Genomic DNA, 15,268 nt, shown 5'->3' with positions numbered 1-15,268 from the left:
GTATAGTTATACAAGTGCATCCCTGTAGATAGATACAGGTAAATCTTTAATTAACGCATCGACACCTGGAAATCCTCAATTAAATAAAATTTATGTAATTCCAAATGTAAAAAAAGATGTATAGATAGCTATCTTAGCTATCGGTAGAGATAAGATGAGAAATTCGATACTTTTACATGTAAATTACTTTTAAAAAGCCGTATTTCCAATTGGCACAACCTGTCCTCGCTGCGCCTCAACTTCATACTTTATGTGACTATTTTATTTATTTTAATTCGTGCGTCTCTGTTTAGTCTTTTGTAGACGAAAACGAGCGTCTGACGTACAAGATTCCGAGAGGACATTCAAAACACACAAGTCAAAATCTAAAAGGTAAAATCACAAAAATACTAAACTCCATGGAAAATTCAAAACAGAAAGTCTCTAAGGAAACGGAAAACGTTATGACAAAAAACGACGAAAAGATAAATAGTTACATATTTATATAGAAAACCGAAACTTAGCCACACACACCCAATAAAAAGACTGGGCTGATCTAACTACTAAAGGTTTTTTGAGATCAAGCTTCACTAGTGCCACCCATCGTGTTGAGCATGGGAAGTTCATACATTTGTTTAGAAGTCTCATTAGATGATGTCACAATCATGAAAAAGTGTACGGAATGGGGAAAACGGCAAGTTGACTTTTATGTGCGGACATTTATGACAAAGGTATTCCATATCAGTCAACCAACATATGGTGTTGTCCGCAAAAACAAATTCATTATACCAGAAAGTTTACTTTTACAAAAAATATTTCATCTAGACTTCAAGTACATGTTATTCCGAAACTGTATGGCCATCAATTTGGTTGTTTTCATGACATCAACGCTTTTTTGTGCGTTAATAAAAGTTGAAATAACAAAAAATACCGAACTCAGAGGAAATTTCCAAACGGAATGTCCCTCATCAAATGGTAAAATCATAAGCTCAAACACATAAAGAAAGAAAGGATGAAAACTGTCATATATCTGGCATGGTAAATGCATTTACTGACGTAGAAAGTTGTGGACTAAACTCCTGACTGAATTATTGCAACAACTATTTTGGGTACTGTGGTGCTAGGCCAATTTTCAGTCGTTATCAAACACAACAATAATTCTGTCAGATGGTATTTCAAATTCCGCGATTAATCAACTTTAGAAAATCAACTGTAATAACTAAATCTTAATATGCACGAAATAATTGCTGTTGAATGTTTCAAAACAAGATAAATAAATCAATCAAGCACTTGCTGTTTATGCTTATTCATGTTAATTTTTGCTAAATTGTCCGTTTATAATTTATTAGAATACTTTTGGATACTTATAGCATTGATGAATTTTACGACTTAGTAAAACTTTTTGAAGTGCTTTTGGCACAAAAAGTTGTCTTTTTGTTACATATATAAATATGTGTGAGTGTTATAACATGTACTTGAGATCGTGATTGATTATTGGAAGCTGAATAGTTCCAAAACCCATTCAATGATTGAAGTTCAACAAATTAATTAATTAATGGTGATGGCTAAGATACAAATTTTATCCGGTATAGTCAAAATCCATTTAGTAACATTCTAGTAAAATAAAGTCATTTGTCTAAAACAACAATAAATCAATTTAGAATTTTGTATTTTCCGGTTCAGCTGTGGGACAGCACACAGACACGTACAGCTGACTGCTTTCAATTGATTTGTATGCTTCCTTCTGAATAATACTGTCCAATTCGCTTAATGATAAGCAGCTTAGCTGTTAGAATTAGGACTAACTTAATTTAATATAAAGCATCACATCGAAGCAAATGTCAATTAATTAATAATATTAATCTATGTACTTTAAAAAAGTTTGTCAACGATGGGCATTAATTTACTTAATCAACATTTGTCCCCAATTCTTTCAGAAATGAAATAGATACTAAGCCTAGTTAAAGCATAGTGATGTACCATTTTCACATCTTGCATTATAATACTGTCCGATAAGAACCATTAAAGATTAAAAATTAAATAACAAAAATTCCAATCTCCAAGGAAAGTTCCAAACGAAAAGTCACTTAAAAATTGCAAAATCATACACTTAAACACATCAAAACACCTGTCATATTTCTGACTTGGTACAGACATTTCCTTGATAAGAAAATGGTGGATTCAAGCTGGTTTTAAAGCTAGCTAAACCTGTCTCTTATATGACCGTCGTTAAGCAATTACTTGCAATTCCGATTTGAAAAACCCTTCTTTTTATGTGTAATTCAGAAATTTATTCTGATTAGAAGTTAAACCCGACTGAAAGAATCGTGAGTCACAACACTGTTTAATGTCAGGTCTCTCTCACCTTGAGCCATGACGTTACATATATCTGGGAAGAGATATGTATTTTCAATCTGCTGTAAAATTAAGATTAAAAGGCACATCAAGACTCATCTTATGTAAATAGATTTGAAACTTTTACTCTTTCGGAAATGAAATAGTTTGATTTCAGAAACGTTAGGTATTTCTTATTAAAAATGTGTGTGACTACAGATCTGTAGTAGAAGAATTTAATAATTCCTCGTTCATAATTTTGTTTTAATTTCAACGAAGTCAAATTGTGGATGTAAAAATTTCATCAATATTCTTGATTATAAACTGCTCGTTATTGAACTTCTTATTTCAACAATATATATTAAATGAATCTGCAGCTGTTTTTACATTTAGTTGCAAATAACTTATGCAATATAGATTATGAAATAGTTTTGAATGATTCAAACGAAGTCGGAACGCTTTTCTGCAATCTTGATTGAAAGCGTTTAATGTGTTTCGTTACATAAATTAGTTCCGAGTCATACAATAACAATGTTAGATATACTCCTTACTGAAGTTAGATATTTATTGTTTCCATTTTTACCTTCAATACCCTTTTCGACGCTTGTCGTAAAATTGTACTGTGGATGAAATAATTATTTCAATATTAACCGAAATATAAACGTTTAATTTACACCGAATATACTCTGTGTATTGGTAAATATTGATATATGAACCTCGACAAATGCTAGATTTTTAGATTTTTTACTCTATAATATAACATTATAGATCATATTATTGAGACTTGAAACTTTCCAAACACATATTCTATGGCAAAGATGTTTAGCAATACACATGAAGTCTAGTATGAATATCAAACACCAAGTCAATATTTAGGACAAGGAGATACTAGACTCTTACAAATGCTGTTGTTTTCCTATCAATTTATGGCAATGTATGATTTTTATGAGTAGTTGGTTTAGTAATATCTCAAAATATATATTTACCAAAGCAATCTGGAATAATTTGAATTCACTCCAAAGATAGCGACTAATAAAATTAACGGTAACAATTTTCTTGCACCAGATGCGCATTTCTACAATACATATCTCTTCAGTGATTCTCGTGGCCAAAATATTTGAAATCTAAAACTTATATAAAAGACGAAGAGCTATAATCCAATAGGTCCAAAAAGTATAGCCAAATCCGTGAAAGGAATCAGAGCTTTGCATGAGGGAGATACATACTAAAACTTGGTCACGTTTGTTTACCACACTCCAATTTTAGCTTTAGTGTCTATAGCTTTCTTTGCTAGGAGTCTGGTATGTTTATCCATTAACTATATCAAAAACTTAAATTAACTAGCATGTTGATTATTGAATGTTCTCTTTTCATACATGTTTAGTCTGATATATTCAATAGCTTTTTAATAACGCTAATACCTTTTAGTTTCCTCATATTACATGGAGCTACATATGTTCTTGTAATCAAGTTCTCACCTGACAGCGCCCGCTAACACATATGCCATAACTTCCAGAATCTTTACATGTGGTTCCATCCTCAACTTTATCCCCAAACTTCATATAAAATCCATAATATGAAGCTTTACAGTATAATTCACACTGATTCCGTTCTGAAAATTAAATTTTCAGTTTTAGATTAAATAGACATTTCTCAAAAATTGTCACAATACCGTTCAAAACATGCCCCCTTTTTACTTGAAAGCATTATTTTTTTCAAAATGTTAGACGTCTAAATGATGAACCGAAACAATAATAAGTGCTTGTTACTACAATAAATACCAACCCATAAGATATATAAATGTGCAAAGACATCTCTAGTATACCGATAATCGCAAACTATAAAGTTATTATCTTTCAATTCAAACTCCTTGGTTTCTACAAGTTTTTAAAAAGGTCATACACATATATGTGGCAGGATGTATATAAAAATTAGAGGGTATGGGTATTACTAATGAGACGATTCTCCACTAAAAACTAGAAACCAAATGAAATTTGGTCACTGTACGACATTCATCAAAGAGCAAAACCTAAACCATATCATAAGCTTTAAATATAGCACGCTTTAAAAGGCTTGAAAATTAAGAAAAAATGTAAACTGACTGTTCAAATGAGAAAACTAACGACCTAAATTATTTAAAAAAAAAACAAAACAATATGATATACAGTAACAAATGACAATCACTGAATAACAGGTTCACACATAATATGCATGGGGCAAACAACATGTTTGCTGATATCAAATTCAATTTAACTGATAATAATAATCATACTGTTATTATTTCGTTATGTCTTGCTTTTACGGGATAAAACAAATCCATTCTCCGTACAATTAAGCAAACTGACACTTGAAGCAACGACAAAAAATAAATAAAAAAGTATATTTTTAATTAGTTGTCGGTATTATAATGTATTATATTTTTTGTTAGCTTTAAAAATCAAATTGATTTAAAATATTTTGATAATTATTTCTACTTCCACCTATCTGTAACCGAACATCATTAGCTGCAATTTATAGCTTTTGTTGCAGAACAGACACAATATTAACGTAATATCACAGCCGCACAGATCTATTTCAATCTTTCATGATGACTTTCCTGTTACTTTGATATTTAAAATCGTTATTAATGCAAATATAAATAATTTTCAACAAGAATGTGAGACCAAAATGTGTGTTGCATTACACCTAGTTTTTGTACAATATATAAATAGCACAATTCAACTGATAGCCAAAAAAAAAAAAAAAAACGGTTTAAAAAAACACAGTATACAATACTGTGCAGCATTGTTGTTTGTAAAAATGATTGTCCAGTATAAAAATTCTTGAATTTCAGTGAAATAAAAAAATTCTGGAATTTCAACATTGAATACCCCACTATCATGGAGTCTCCCCGATTTCACGATACTTAATAATCATATTGCATTAACGAAAAGCATGCGGGGACTCTTGATTAGATGTACCACAAACTAAAAAACGATTTAAAACGAATTACACGTTCCACAATGATCTTATGTTTAATACATTAAAGTTTCATATTTTGCACTTGAAAATCAGTAAATTCATTTCTGGAAGTGCAAATTAAATAGGCTGAAACGTTTATTATAAAATAATTTAATGTTCCGAACGTAATATGTATTTTGTAAATAACGCATAAAAAGATAATGGTGGATGATAACTCTGTAAAATTTATAAACACTTTTATTATATGACTCAAGTCACTGTTATATTTTATGGCATCACTTTTTTTCAATTAATGTGTCAAGTTTTGTAATGTCAAATTCATATTACATACAAGTAATGTTCATTCATTCTGAGGAGATACAATTCCACTGAACTGAGACAAAAAGCTAGGAGTTTATGTTTTGACAAGTTGATTACTACCCGGTCGTTATTTGACAAGTTTTAACTTACTAATACTTGTATATCCCAGTAAAATGCAGCTTTTAGGAATAGTTGATCTCAATGCTCTTCAACTTTGTACTTTATTTGGCTTTTTTAAAAACTTTTTTGGATTTGAGCGTCACTGATGAGTCTTTTTGTAGACGAAACGCGCGTCTGGCGTATATATAAAATTTAGTCCTGGTATCTATGATGAGTTTATTTAATACCCCTGGAACTGATCAGGACATTAAAATGAATAAAATTATATTTCGAGTATGCCAGACTCATTCTTGGTATTTATTCTTTACAATCTTTTTGAATGTTAGGATGTATAAATACACAGCAACGTCCATGTGGTTGTGAAAATACGTAACCCATAATGATAATTCATATTGGCTCGAATGCACTTAATAAGAATTGGCGTTTTCCCAAAATTAGTTAGTATATATGGACAATGCTGTTTTAGAATATACATACGACGTTGGGAACTGAAAAAAAAAAAATATTTTCAAATATTTCAATTCCAAACCGATAACATAAATTATTTATAACTGTATACCATTTATAATTAATTCTATACATCTATGATCTTAACTTCACTAAAATAAATATCCAGACATACCATACGTATATCCAAACCAATGATGCCTCCTTCCATGAACAACCTTGCTACTAAAATGTTGACATTGAAGATCTCTCGAATCTCTTACTTTTCCTTTGCATTCCTGAAATTAAAATAAATCATCTATGAACTTAACGTGTATGGAATATGCAGAAATACATGTATCAAACTCCATTGTAAAAAGGTGGAGGAGTCCATCAAAACCTGGCAAAGCATAACAGGGTACATATCAATGAAATTTGTTTGGAAAACAAAGGTGTTATTCCTGACTTGGTACACACATTTCTGAAGAAAATGAAGGATAAAACGGGATTTTAGCTAGCCTAAATATCGCACTTGTATCCATTTATGATTTATAATCTTTTTGGCAACCATAATTATATTAAGTATAAAGGTTGACGAAAAGACCCAATACAAACATTATGCATGTTTTTTGACAATTTTGAAACTAAAAATAAATATTCAAATTAAGTAGGGAAAGTAGGTACAATGTACCAAAGGGCGACCTAAACCCATAAATTGGAGGAAAACGATAAACACAATTACCAAGATAAAATTAAGTCTAAAAAATACACAATTTTGAAAATGAAAACGTATAATCAAAATGTACGAGGATAATGTATTAAAGGGGCGATCAAAAGCCATAAACTGAAGGAAAACAAAATTACCCAAGAAAAACTTCAATCTAACGAGTACGTAATTTTGTAACTGAAAATTCATAATCAAAATGTATGGGAATTACGTACCAAAGGGGCGATCGAAAGCCATAAAATGTAGGGGAAGTTTGAACCAAGTACCAAAGTGGCGATATAAAGCCTAAAATTGAAAGAAAACGATAAACCAATTACCAAGATAAAATAAAACCTGAAAAGTACACAATTTTGAAAATTAAATCTGATCAAAATATACAAGGAGAAGGTAACAAAGGGGCGATCTAAAGCCATAAACTGAAGGAAAACATAATAACCAATATAAGCTGTAATCTTACAAGTACGCAATTTGGTAACTGAACATTTATTATGAAAATTTACGGGAGTAGGTATCAAAGGAGCGATCAAAAGCCATAAACTGAAGAAAAACACAATTTCTTAGATAAATTTCAGGTTAGATAATGAAAAGATTACATATTATCCTTTTATGAATAATCAGGAATAAAAGCCCTGCTTCCACTTTTTTGTGTGAGAGACAGACACAAATAAATAATAAGCGTAAATCAATGATGCGTAATAGTAATCAATTTATTTGATAATTTTAACGCTAGGCCTTAATTCATGAGTCCGGTTCACAAAAAAAAAAAAAAACAACTCCAGGATGTGTTTTCTATGAACATAAATTTTGTATTTATCCAAGCACAATATGTTTTGCGGCAGTTTTGTGAATAGCGGGACCAAATCATGTTTGACACAGGGAATCAATGTGGAAAGGAGTCTTTTTTTGATTACCACAACTAAAAAAATATATATGGAACTGGTTGATTCAATCTTGACTTGACAACAAAGAAGTGCTGACAAACAGAATGAAAGAAAAACAGAGTAATTACCATATGACCCCACCTACTGGTCGACAGCGCCCTAATTGAAGGACAAGCCTTAATGACATGGCATTTTCAGACGAAAAAAAAATGACAAAAGCACGCATAAAATCATTATATAGTTTGGATTATAAGCAATCGTGGTTATCAGAAGAGATGAAAAATCGATAATGGAAGCAAATGTTATCCAAATACTGATGTCTGATCAGCTGTTTGTTCATGAAATACCATTTAGTTCTTGATATAAACAAATAGGAATGTAATTTGAATTTACTAATAATATCCTTTCAACATTGTCAGGGAAACAATATGTAGGTATATGTGAAAAGTAAAATAACAAAAATACTGAATTCCGTGGAAAATTCAAAAAGGAAAGTGCCTAATCAAATGGCAAAATCAAAAGCTTCAAACACATCAAACGAATGGATAACAACTGTCATATTTCCTGACTTGGTACAGTCATTCTCTTATGTATAAAATTGAGGAGTAAACCTAGATTTATAACTAGCTAAACCTCCCACTTGTATGACAGTCGCTCAAATTCCATTATATTGACAACGATGTGTGAAAGACACTATTCAATATTAAAGACATTAACTGGTCACCACATTAATATCAATGATGGTGAAAAGGGTAGGGGTGAGAAAAAACGAATCCGATCAAAACTCTGTAAACTAATGGTTAAAGGGAATCAAGAAATATGCTAAAAGAAAACATTTCATGAAAAACTAATGGGTTCCGATAGGGTAAGAAGATCCACTTAAACCTTCCAAATAAAAGTAGACAAAAGTAAAATCACAAAAATACTGAACTCCGAGGAAAATTCAAAACGGAAAGTCCCTAATCAAATGGAAAAATCAAATGATAAAACACATCAAACGAATGGACAACAACTGTCATATTCCTGACTTGGTACAGGCATTTTCAAATGTAGACAATGGTGAATTGAACCTGGTTTTATAGCGCTAAACCTCTCACTTGTGTGACAGTCTCATCAAATTTCGTTATATTTACAATGATGCGTGAACAAAACAGACATCTTAGGTAAAATAGTCAAAATAGGGTACAGTAGTCATTACTAACACAGAAAATGAAAGTTCTTTACGTAGTATTATTCTTCACACATACAAAACGTGAGCAATAACTAAAGATCAACATAAACACTTTAAATCGTGATGCTAGAAACAATATATATGACTGAATAGATACGAGTTCTTCATAGTTTCTACATAACAATAAACTTGAATTAAGGCTTGTTTCATTTTTCAGTTAAGAAATTACAAAATACATTCTACTTCTAACGTGGTTTGGCAGGGGTGTTAGATAAAACCACCAAATCATGCAAGTTAAATGAGGAACAATAAATATTTTTAAACACTGTATTTTCACAAGTGTATGAAGATTAAAAATAATCAGATTGAGTTTTTATTAATAGTTACTCAAATGTTTCGTGACAGATAAAGTTATGAATGTGAATGAGACATCTAAACCCATAAGACGTATATAACAAATAAATTTTGTATACCAGACGAGCGTTTCGTTTACAAAAGACTCATCATCAGTGAACTCGATCAAAAAAAACTGAAAAAACAAATAAAGTAAAATTTTGAGGATCATTAATGACCAAATATTTCGAAAAGGTTTTGCTAAATACAACTAAGGTAGGTAACTCTTAGCATATTGAACCCTTCCAATTCTTGTACAACTTCAATGATAATTAATGAAAACACTAAAATGATTACTTTGTAACTCACAGGCAAATTAAACAAGATATATGCAATTTATTTGTTCTTTAATTGGTATAACAATTCATACCTGTTGCTGACAAACTTTTAGTTGCTTCTCAGTTTGGTTGCAGTTTTTATTTCTGTAATTAAAACAATGTATATGTTTATGAATGATAATTTTTACTAGCCCATCGTTAGTTGAAGATTTATGAATCACTGAGAGTTAAAATAAAACAGATGACGGTTGTATACAATTTTTAATTCCTATGATATGTTTTTAGTTGCAAAGCTTCTTTCTATTGTCAATAAATGAAAATCAGAGCTACAAATAACACCAGGAAATTTTACTACACATCTGAAATAATTGTTTATAGATATGAAATAATGAAATCATAAAACGCACTTGCTAGAAAAGTAATGAAACTAGCATATGGATTGCAGACTTATACTTACGCGTCTGTTTATGTATTATAATTGCGGAATATACAAAGGAGACATTCAAAACTTATAAAGCCATGACAAACAACGAAAAACGATGATAAGACGAAAAAGTGAACAAAACATTACATAGAAAACTCACGATTGAGTAACACAAACCCTACAAAACACCTAGGGTGTACGCAAGTGATAAGCTAAGTAGTTCTGGTTCCACATGTGGAAACCAGTTAGAATTTAACATTTCAGCTTTACATGGTAGAAGAAGTTTTTCAATCATGATTTTACCTTGGGCAAAGAAAACACCCATAATTGTCGTTCAAATAAAAAAAGAAGTGATTATTGTGCGATTTTAAAGGTAACTGACATTTAACTATGACAACTTACGTATTGGCACAATCTCTCGTCCTCATTTGAATTCCTTGATTGCAGGTTTTTGAACAAACTGTCCAAGAGGTCCATTCCATAAATACTGATCTTTGAGAATTCTGAATAAACATACTCAGAGTGATATCATATTATTTATCTATATACATGTACGTATTATGAACAATACTGGAAATACATGCAGTACTTCAATCTGGTTTTATAATACCACGAATAAATTCATTATTGTGTAATTGTATTATATGCTGTAATTCAAAAGAGGGGGTTGTGGACCATTACAGGCATATCCATTATAATTAAATGTTAAGTTCCAGAAGTTTTAAACATTTAAATCACTGCCAATTATCATTTTTGTCAATCCAGATATTACAATGTTTAAATTCAACTCACTTTTTGTTCTGCAAGAACACAGCTGGCCATTAGTAGTAATGTAAACCATGACGTGGACAGGCGTATCCTGAAATATAGAAAACAATAATAATAGCAACCCATTGTGAACAAGATTTTAACATAATCCTTTTTATATGAAAACTCGGTTCCTTGGTCCGTGGTCATGTATGTTTAGAATTTGGATTTATATATAAAAAATAGTATTAAAAAGCTATTTCCATCAGCGCTTGCATATGGGGTATATATCTCCAAGTTGATACGAAATTCCAGTGCTTGAATATTCATTCATGATTTGTAATAGATAGAGGGTTGCTGCTATTACAATTCGAAAATTTTACAAATGCATCACGAGTTGGTTGGTCGTTATGGAATATCTGTTTCAATTGTCAACCTCAGTCCTCTTTTTGTGGAATGTGACCTACCTAATAAGACTGATCGCCTTGGTTGTATTAATAAGAGCTACACAACAGGTGTCACATGTAGAGTTGAATCTGCTTATTCTACTAGAGTACCTAAGATTCTACTGGCATTTGATCTGAAATGCACTACATTTTTTTACAGAGTTGTCTCATTGGCACTCATAACACATCTTCCAAATAATGACGACGACCATTAAACTTTCAAGGATATGATTTCAACTTTACTATTATGAACCCTTGTTTATAGTTATCAAAGGTACCAGGATTATAATTTAGTACGCCAGACGCGCGTTTCGTCTACAAAAGACTCATCAGTGACGCTCATATCAAAATATTTATAAAGCCAAACAAGTACAAAGTTGAAGAGCATTGAGGATCCAAAATTCCAAAAAGTTGTGCCAAATACGGCTAAGATAATCTATGCCTGGGATAAGAAAATCCTTAGTTTTTCGAAATATTCAAAGTTTTGTAAAAAGGAAATTTATAAAAATGACAACATTATTGATATTCATGTCAACACCGAAGTGTTGACTTCTTGGCGGTGATACCCTCGGGGACGAAACGTCCACCAGCAGTGACATCGACCCAATGGTGTACATTGTTATCAAAGGTATCAGGATTATAATTTAGTACGCCAGACGCGCGTTTCGTCTACATAAGACTCATCAGTGACGTTCATATCAAAATATTTATAAAGCCAAACAAGTACAAAGTTGAAGAGCATTGAGGATCCAGAATTCCAAAAAGTTGTGCCAAATACGGCTAAGGTAGTCTATGCCTGGGATAAGAAAATCCTTAGTTTTTCGAAATATTCAAAGTTTTGTAAAAAGAAAATTTATAAAAATGACAACATTATTGATATTCATGTCAACACCGAAGTGTTGACTACTTGGTGGTGATACCCTCGGGGACGAAACGTCCACCAGCAGTGACATCGACCCAGTGGTGTACATTGTTATCAAAGGTACCAGGATTTTAATTTAGTACGCCAGATGCGCGTTTCGTCTACATAAGACACATCATTGGCGCTCATATCAATATATAAATAAAGCCAAACAAGTATAAAGTAGAAGAGCATTGAAGATAACAAATTCCAAAAAGTTGTGCCAAATACGGCTAAGGTAATCTATGCCTGGGATAAGAAAATCCTTAGGTTTTCGAAATATTCAAAGTTTTGTAAACAGGAAATTTATAAAAATGACCACATTATTGATAGAATGAAATTCAAAACAGTGTAGCTGTGGCCATTGATTGACACATTAAAATCATCCATTGACTGGGACAATTTACGTGAACGTTTGTCTGTAACGACCACTGTTCACGACGTACCTACGATAGACATTTAAACTGTGGGGTCACCAAAGGTTTCTTAACGCCTTTAATTATAAAATAATTCGAAAAATTAATCAGGAATAACCTTTGTGTTTTGATTTTTATAATTGATATAAATCAAAATATCGTGTTATTTCTGATTAATTTTTCGAATTACTTTATTTAGGTGTTGAGAACCTTTGGTGACCCCATAGTTTAAGTGTCTTTAAAAAGTACATAGTGAGCATTGGTCGTTACATACAAACGTTCACCTAAATTGTCCCAGTCAATGGATGATTTTAATGTGTCAATCAATGGCCACAGCTACACTGTTTTGAATTTCATTCTATTCATGTCAACACCGAAGTGTTGACTACTGGGCTGGTGATACCCTCGGGGACGAAACGTCCCCCAGCAGTGACATCGACCCTTAAATAGTTTAAATAGCTGCTATGTGAGCTGCAACCATCTATCAAGAAAGCAACTGCATGGGTCATATTTCATATGCAGGTTTTATTCGAACTTGGTTATTGCGTCATTTAAAACAAATCTTACTTATTTAATACAAGATTAACATTGGTGTCGGAAAATCCGGATTTCTGAATTAAAAGAAATGATTTGCAGTTGAATCAATTAGAATTTTACGATCACTCGTTCTGTATGATAAGGCATTTCTTACTATAATGCGATATGCATTTTCCGCAATCTTGGAATATATTTCCTGGTATAATACGCTTTACAATTTCCGCAAGATTGGAATATTGACCCTATGAGACAAAAATCATGTTTTGTTTTAATTTCCAGTAAACTGTCACATTGCTAGCAGATTGTTTTTCTCTGTGCATTGTGCAGAATATGAATATCATTAACTATTTCTCAGACATATTGCTATTATTTTTATAACCAAAAGATGTAAGAAGATGTGAAGGAGTGTCAATGAGACAACTCCCCATCCAAGTTACAATTTGTAAAAAATAAACCACTAGGCTAAAGTACGGCCTTCAACCTGGAGCCTCGGTCACACTGAACAGCAAGCAATAACGGGACCGCAGAATGACTAATGTAAAACCAATCAAACAGGAACACAAACGGTCTTATCTATATATAAAAAACGAGTAACGAGAAACACTTATGAACCATATCAGTAAACGACAACCTCTGAACAACAGGGACAACACTTAGGATAGGTGCAAATATGTGCAGCGGGTTTAAACGTTTTAGCAGGCACGAGTAATATAGCAAGTTAAGTCAGGAGTATAGAAGTTGTTATCTTATTTTTCGTGTCTATGTATGTTGTATTATTGTTTGTTTTTGTTGCACTTCAGTTTTCTGCTGTTTCGTTGTTATTCTCTTATAGTTGATGTGTTTCTCTCGGTTTCAGTTTGTAACCCGGATTTGTTTCCTGTAAATGGATTTATGACTTCTGAACAGGGGTATACTATTGTTGCCTTTATATCTTCATTAAGTTTCAGGGTGTATTTGACGGAAAGTACCGCAAACGAATTGTTCTAGCTGTCCGTTATTTATTTATGTTGGTTGGTACCCTTCTTCCTGAGGTATGCCCCATATCTCCTTTTATTAATCTTTTCTGCACTTGTTATATGTGTTTACCTTTAAAGGCGTTTTCAATAGTTTTAAATAAATTCATATCTATATAAAACTACAGGCTTATAGTGCAAGATGCTGGTATTTTAAATCAAATACGAATATGTTTCGTAACTAAAGTGGCCGAGTGTTTTTTCAGTGTTTGATTAAACGGAAATATCGCCTTGAACTTGATAGTGTTCAAAAACTAGTTAATAGTTGCTTATCATTCAGGCCATATTTCGCTGTTTTGTGTATGCTTCCTTAGTTGTCGTTTCTGTATAGTTGGGTTTCCAAAATGTTGGTTTAAGATGTACGTAGTACTGACACAGGTTATGAGTTAAAAGCTACCAAAACAACTGACACAGGGACGGTACGGCTGCTTGTTACATGTAGTTATCAGTTATCTGGAGTACATGTATCTTTTCAATTTTATAAATATTTCACACAATTTTACATAATTAAACACATTATCAGGCAGTACACATCAATTAAAAAACAAATATTATTCAAAAACATTTTTTTTGTATATATTTGGTAGTTATTATTTTCTATCATATTATTTAGTTTAAAGTCAAAGTGAATATTACACTTATACTCAATGCATTGAAAAAAAATCAACATAAAACACGTGTGCTTTCTTTAAAACTTATGAGATCTTTTGATTTTAAAGTATCTAATTTTTTTAAAAGAACCATATGGTCCTACCTTCCCATGCCCGGAGACTTCAATTAACTCTATTCCTTCATATAAAACTAAATCTAACTTTATTTTGTATGAATTGATGATTGCCAAGTACGTATTAATTTTCTGTTTTAATTAAATATCTCATTCCATTATTTGCTGTATTGATTTATATGGTCAACCCTGTCCACTGGTCAGTTTCAGGTATTCTATGATTGATCGATCCTGTCTCTCTAATTTGTCTTATAGGGTCAGTTCCCAACGGCACGATATTTGTATTTAAATACATTTGTTTATGAAATAGGTTATAAGATAAAACAAAATCCAATTTTGTTCAAGACCCGATATAAGATATGTAAAAATTAATAGTAATACTTGTTGAAAGGTAGATACTAATGATAAATATATGTAACTTTAATTTTGAAATTATGAGGATTGATATATACCGACTTAGTTGAAGTGTTGAAAGAATCACTATTGTCGT

At 31.7% G+C, this 15,268-nt stretch overlaps 1 protein-coding gene across 2 annotated transcripts in view; it reads right to left on the bottom strand.

The window, feature by feature from the left end:
• The window catches only part of LOC143073200 (thrombospondin type-1 domain-containing protein 4-like), a 92,593-nt gene that overhangs the window by 64,294 nt on the left and 13,031 nt on the right, over positions 1 to 15,268 (bottom strand). For both annotated transcript variants that reach the window (XM_076248555.1, XM_076248554.1), the window contains exons 2-6: positions 10,787 to 10,853; positions 10,397 to 10,497; positions 9,663 to 9,714; positions 6,317 to 6,419; positions 3,792 to 3,925 (exon numbers count right to left, since the gene is read on the bottom strand). In XM_076248555.1, coding sequence (XP_076104670.1) covers positions 3,792 to 3,925; positions 6,317 to 6,419; positions 9,663 to 9,714; positions 10,397 to 10,497; positions 10,787 to 10,853 — 457 coding nt within the window. The remainder of the gene's footprint in view (positions 1 to 3,791; positions 3,926 to 6,316; positions 6,420 to 9,662; positions 9,715 to 10,396; positions 10,498 to 10,786; positions 10,854 to 15,268) is intronic.

The sequence above is a fragment of the Mytilus galloprovincialis genome, chromosome 4, assembly GCF_965363235.1.
Source record: "Mytilus galloprovincialis chromosome 4, xbMytGall1.hap1.1, whole genome shotgun sequence".
Lineage (NCBI taxonomy): Eukaryota > Metazoa > Mollusca > Bivalvia > Mytilida > Mytilidae > Mytilus > Mytilus galloprovincialis.
The sequence above is the reverse complement of the archived record's forward strand: the minus strand, read 5'-3'. Positions and strand labels throughout refer to the sequence as shown.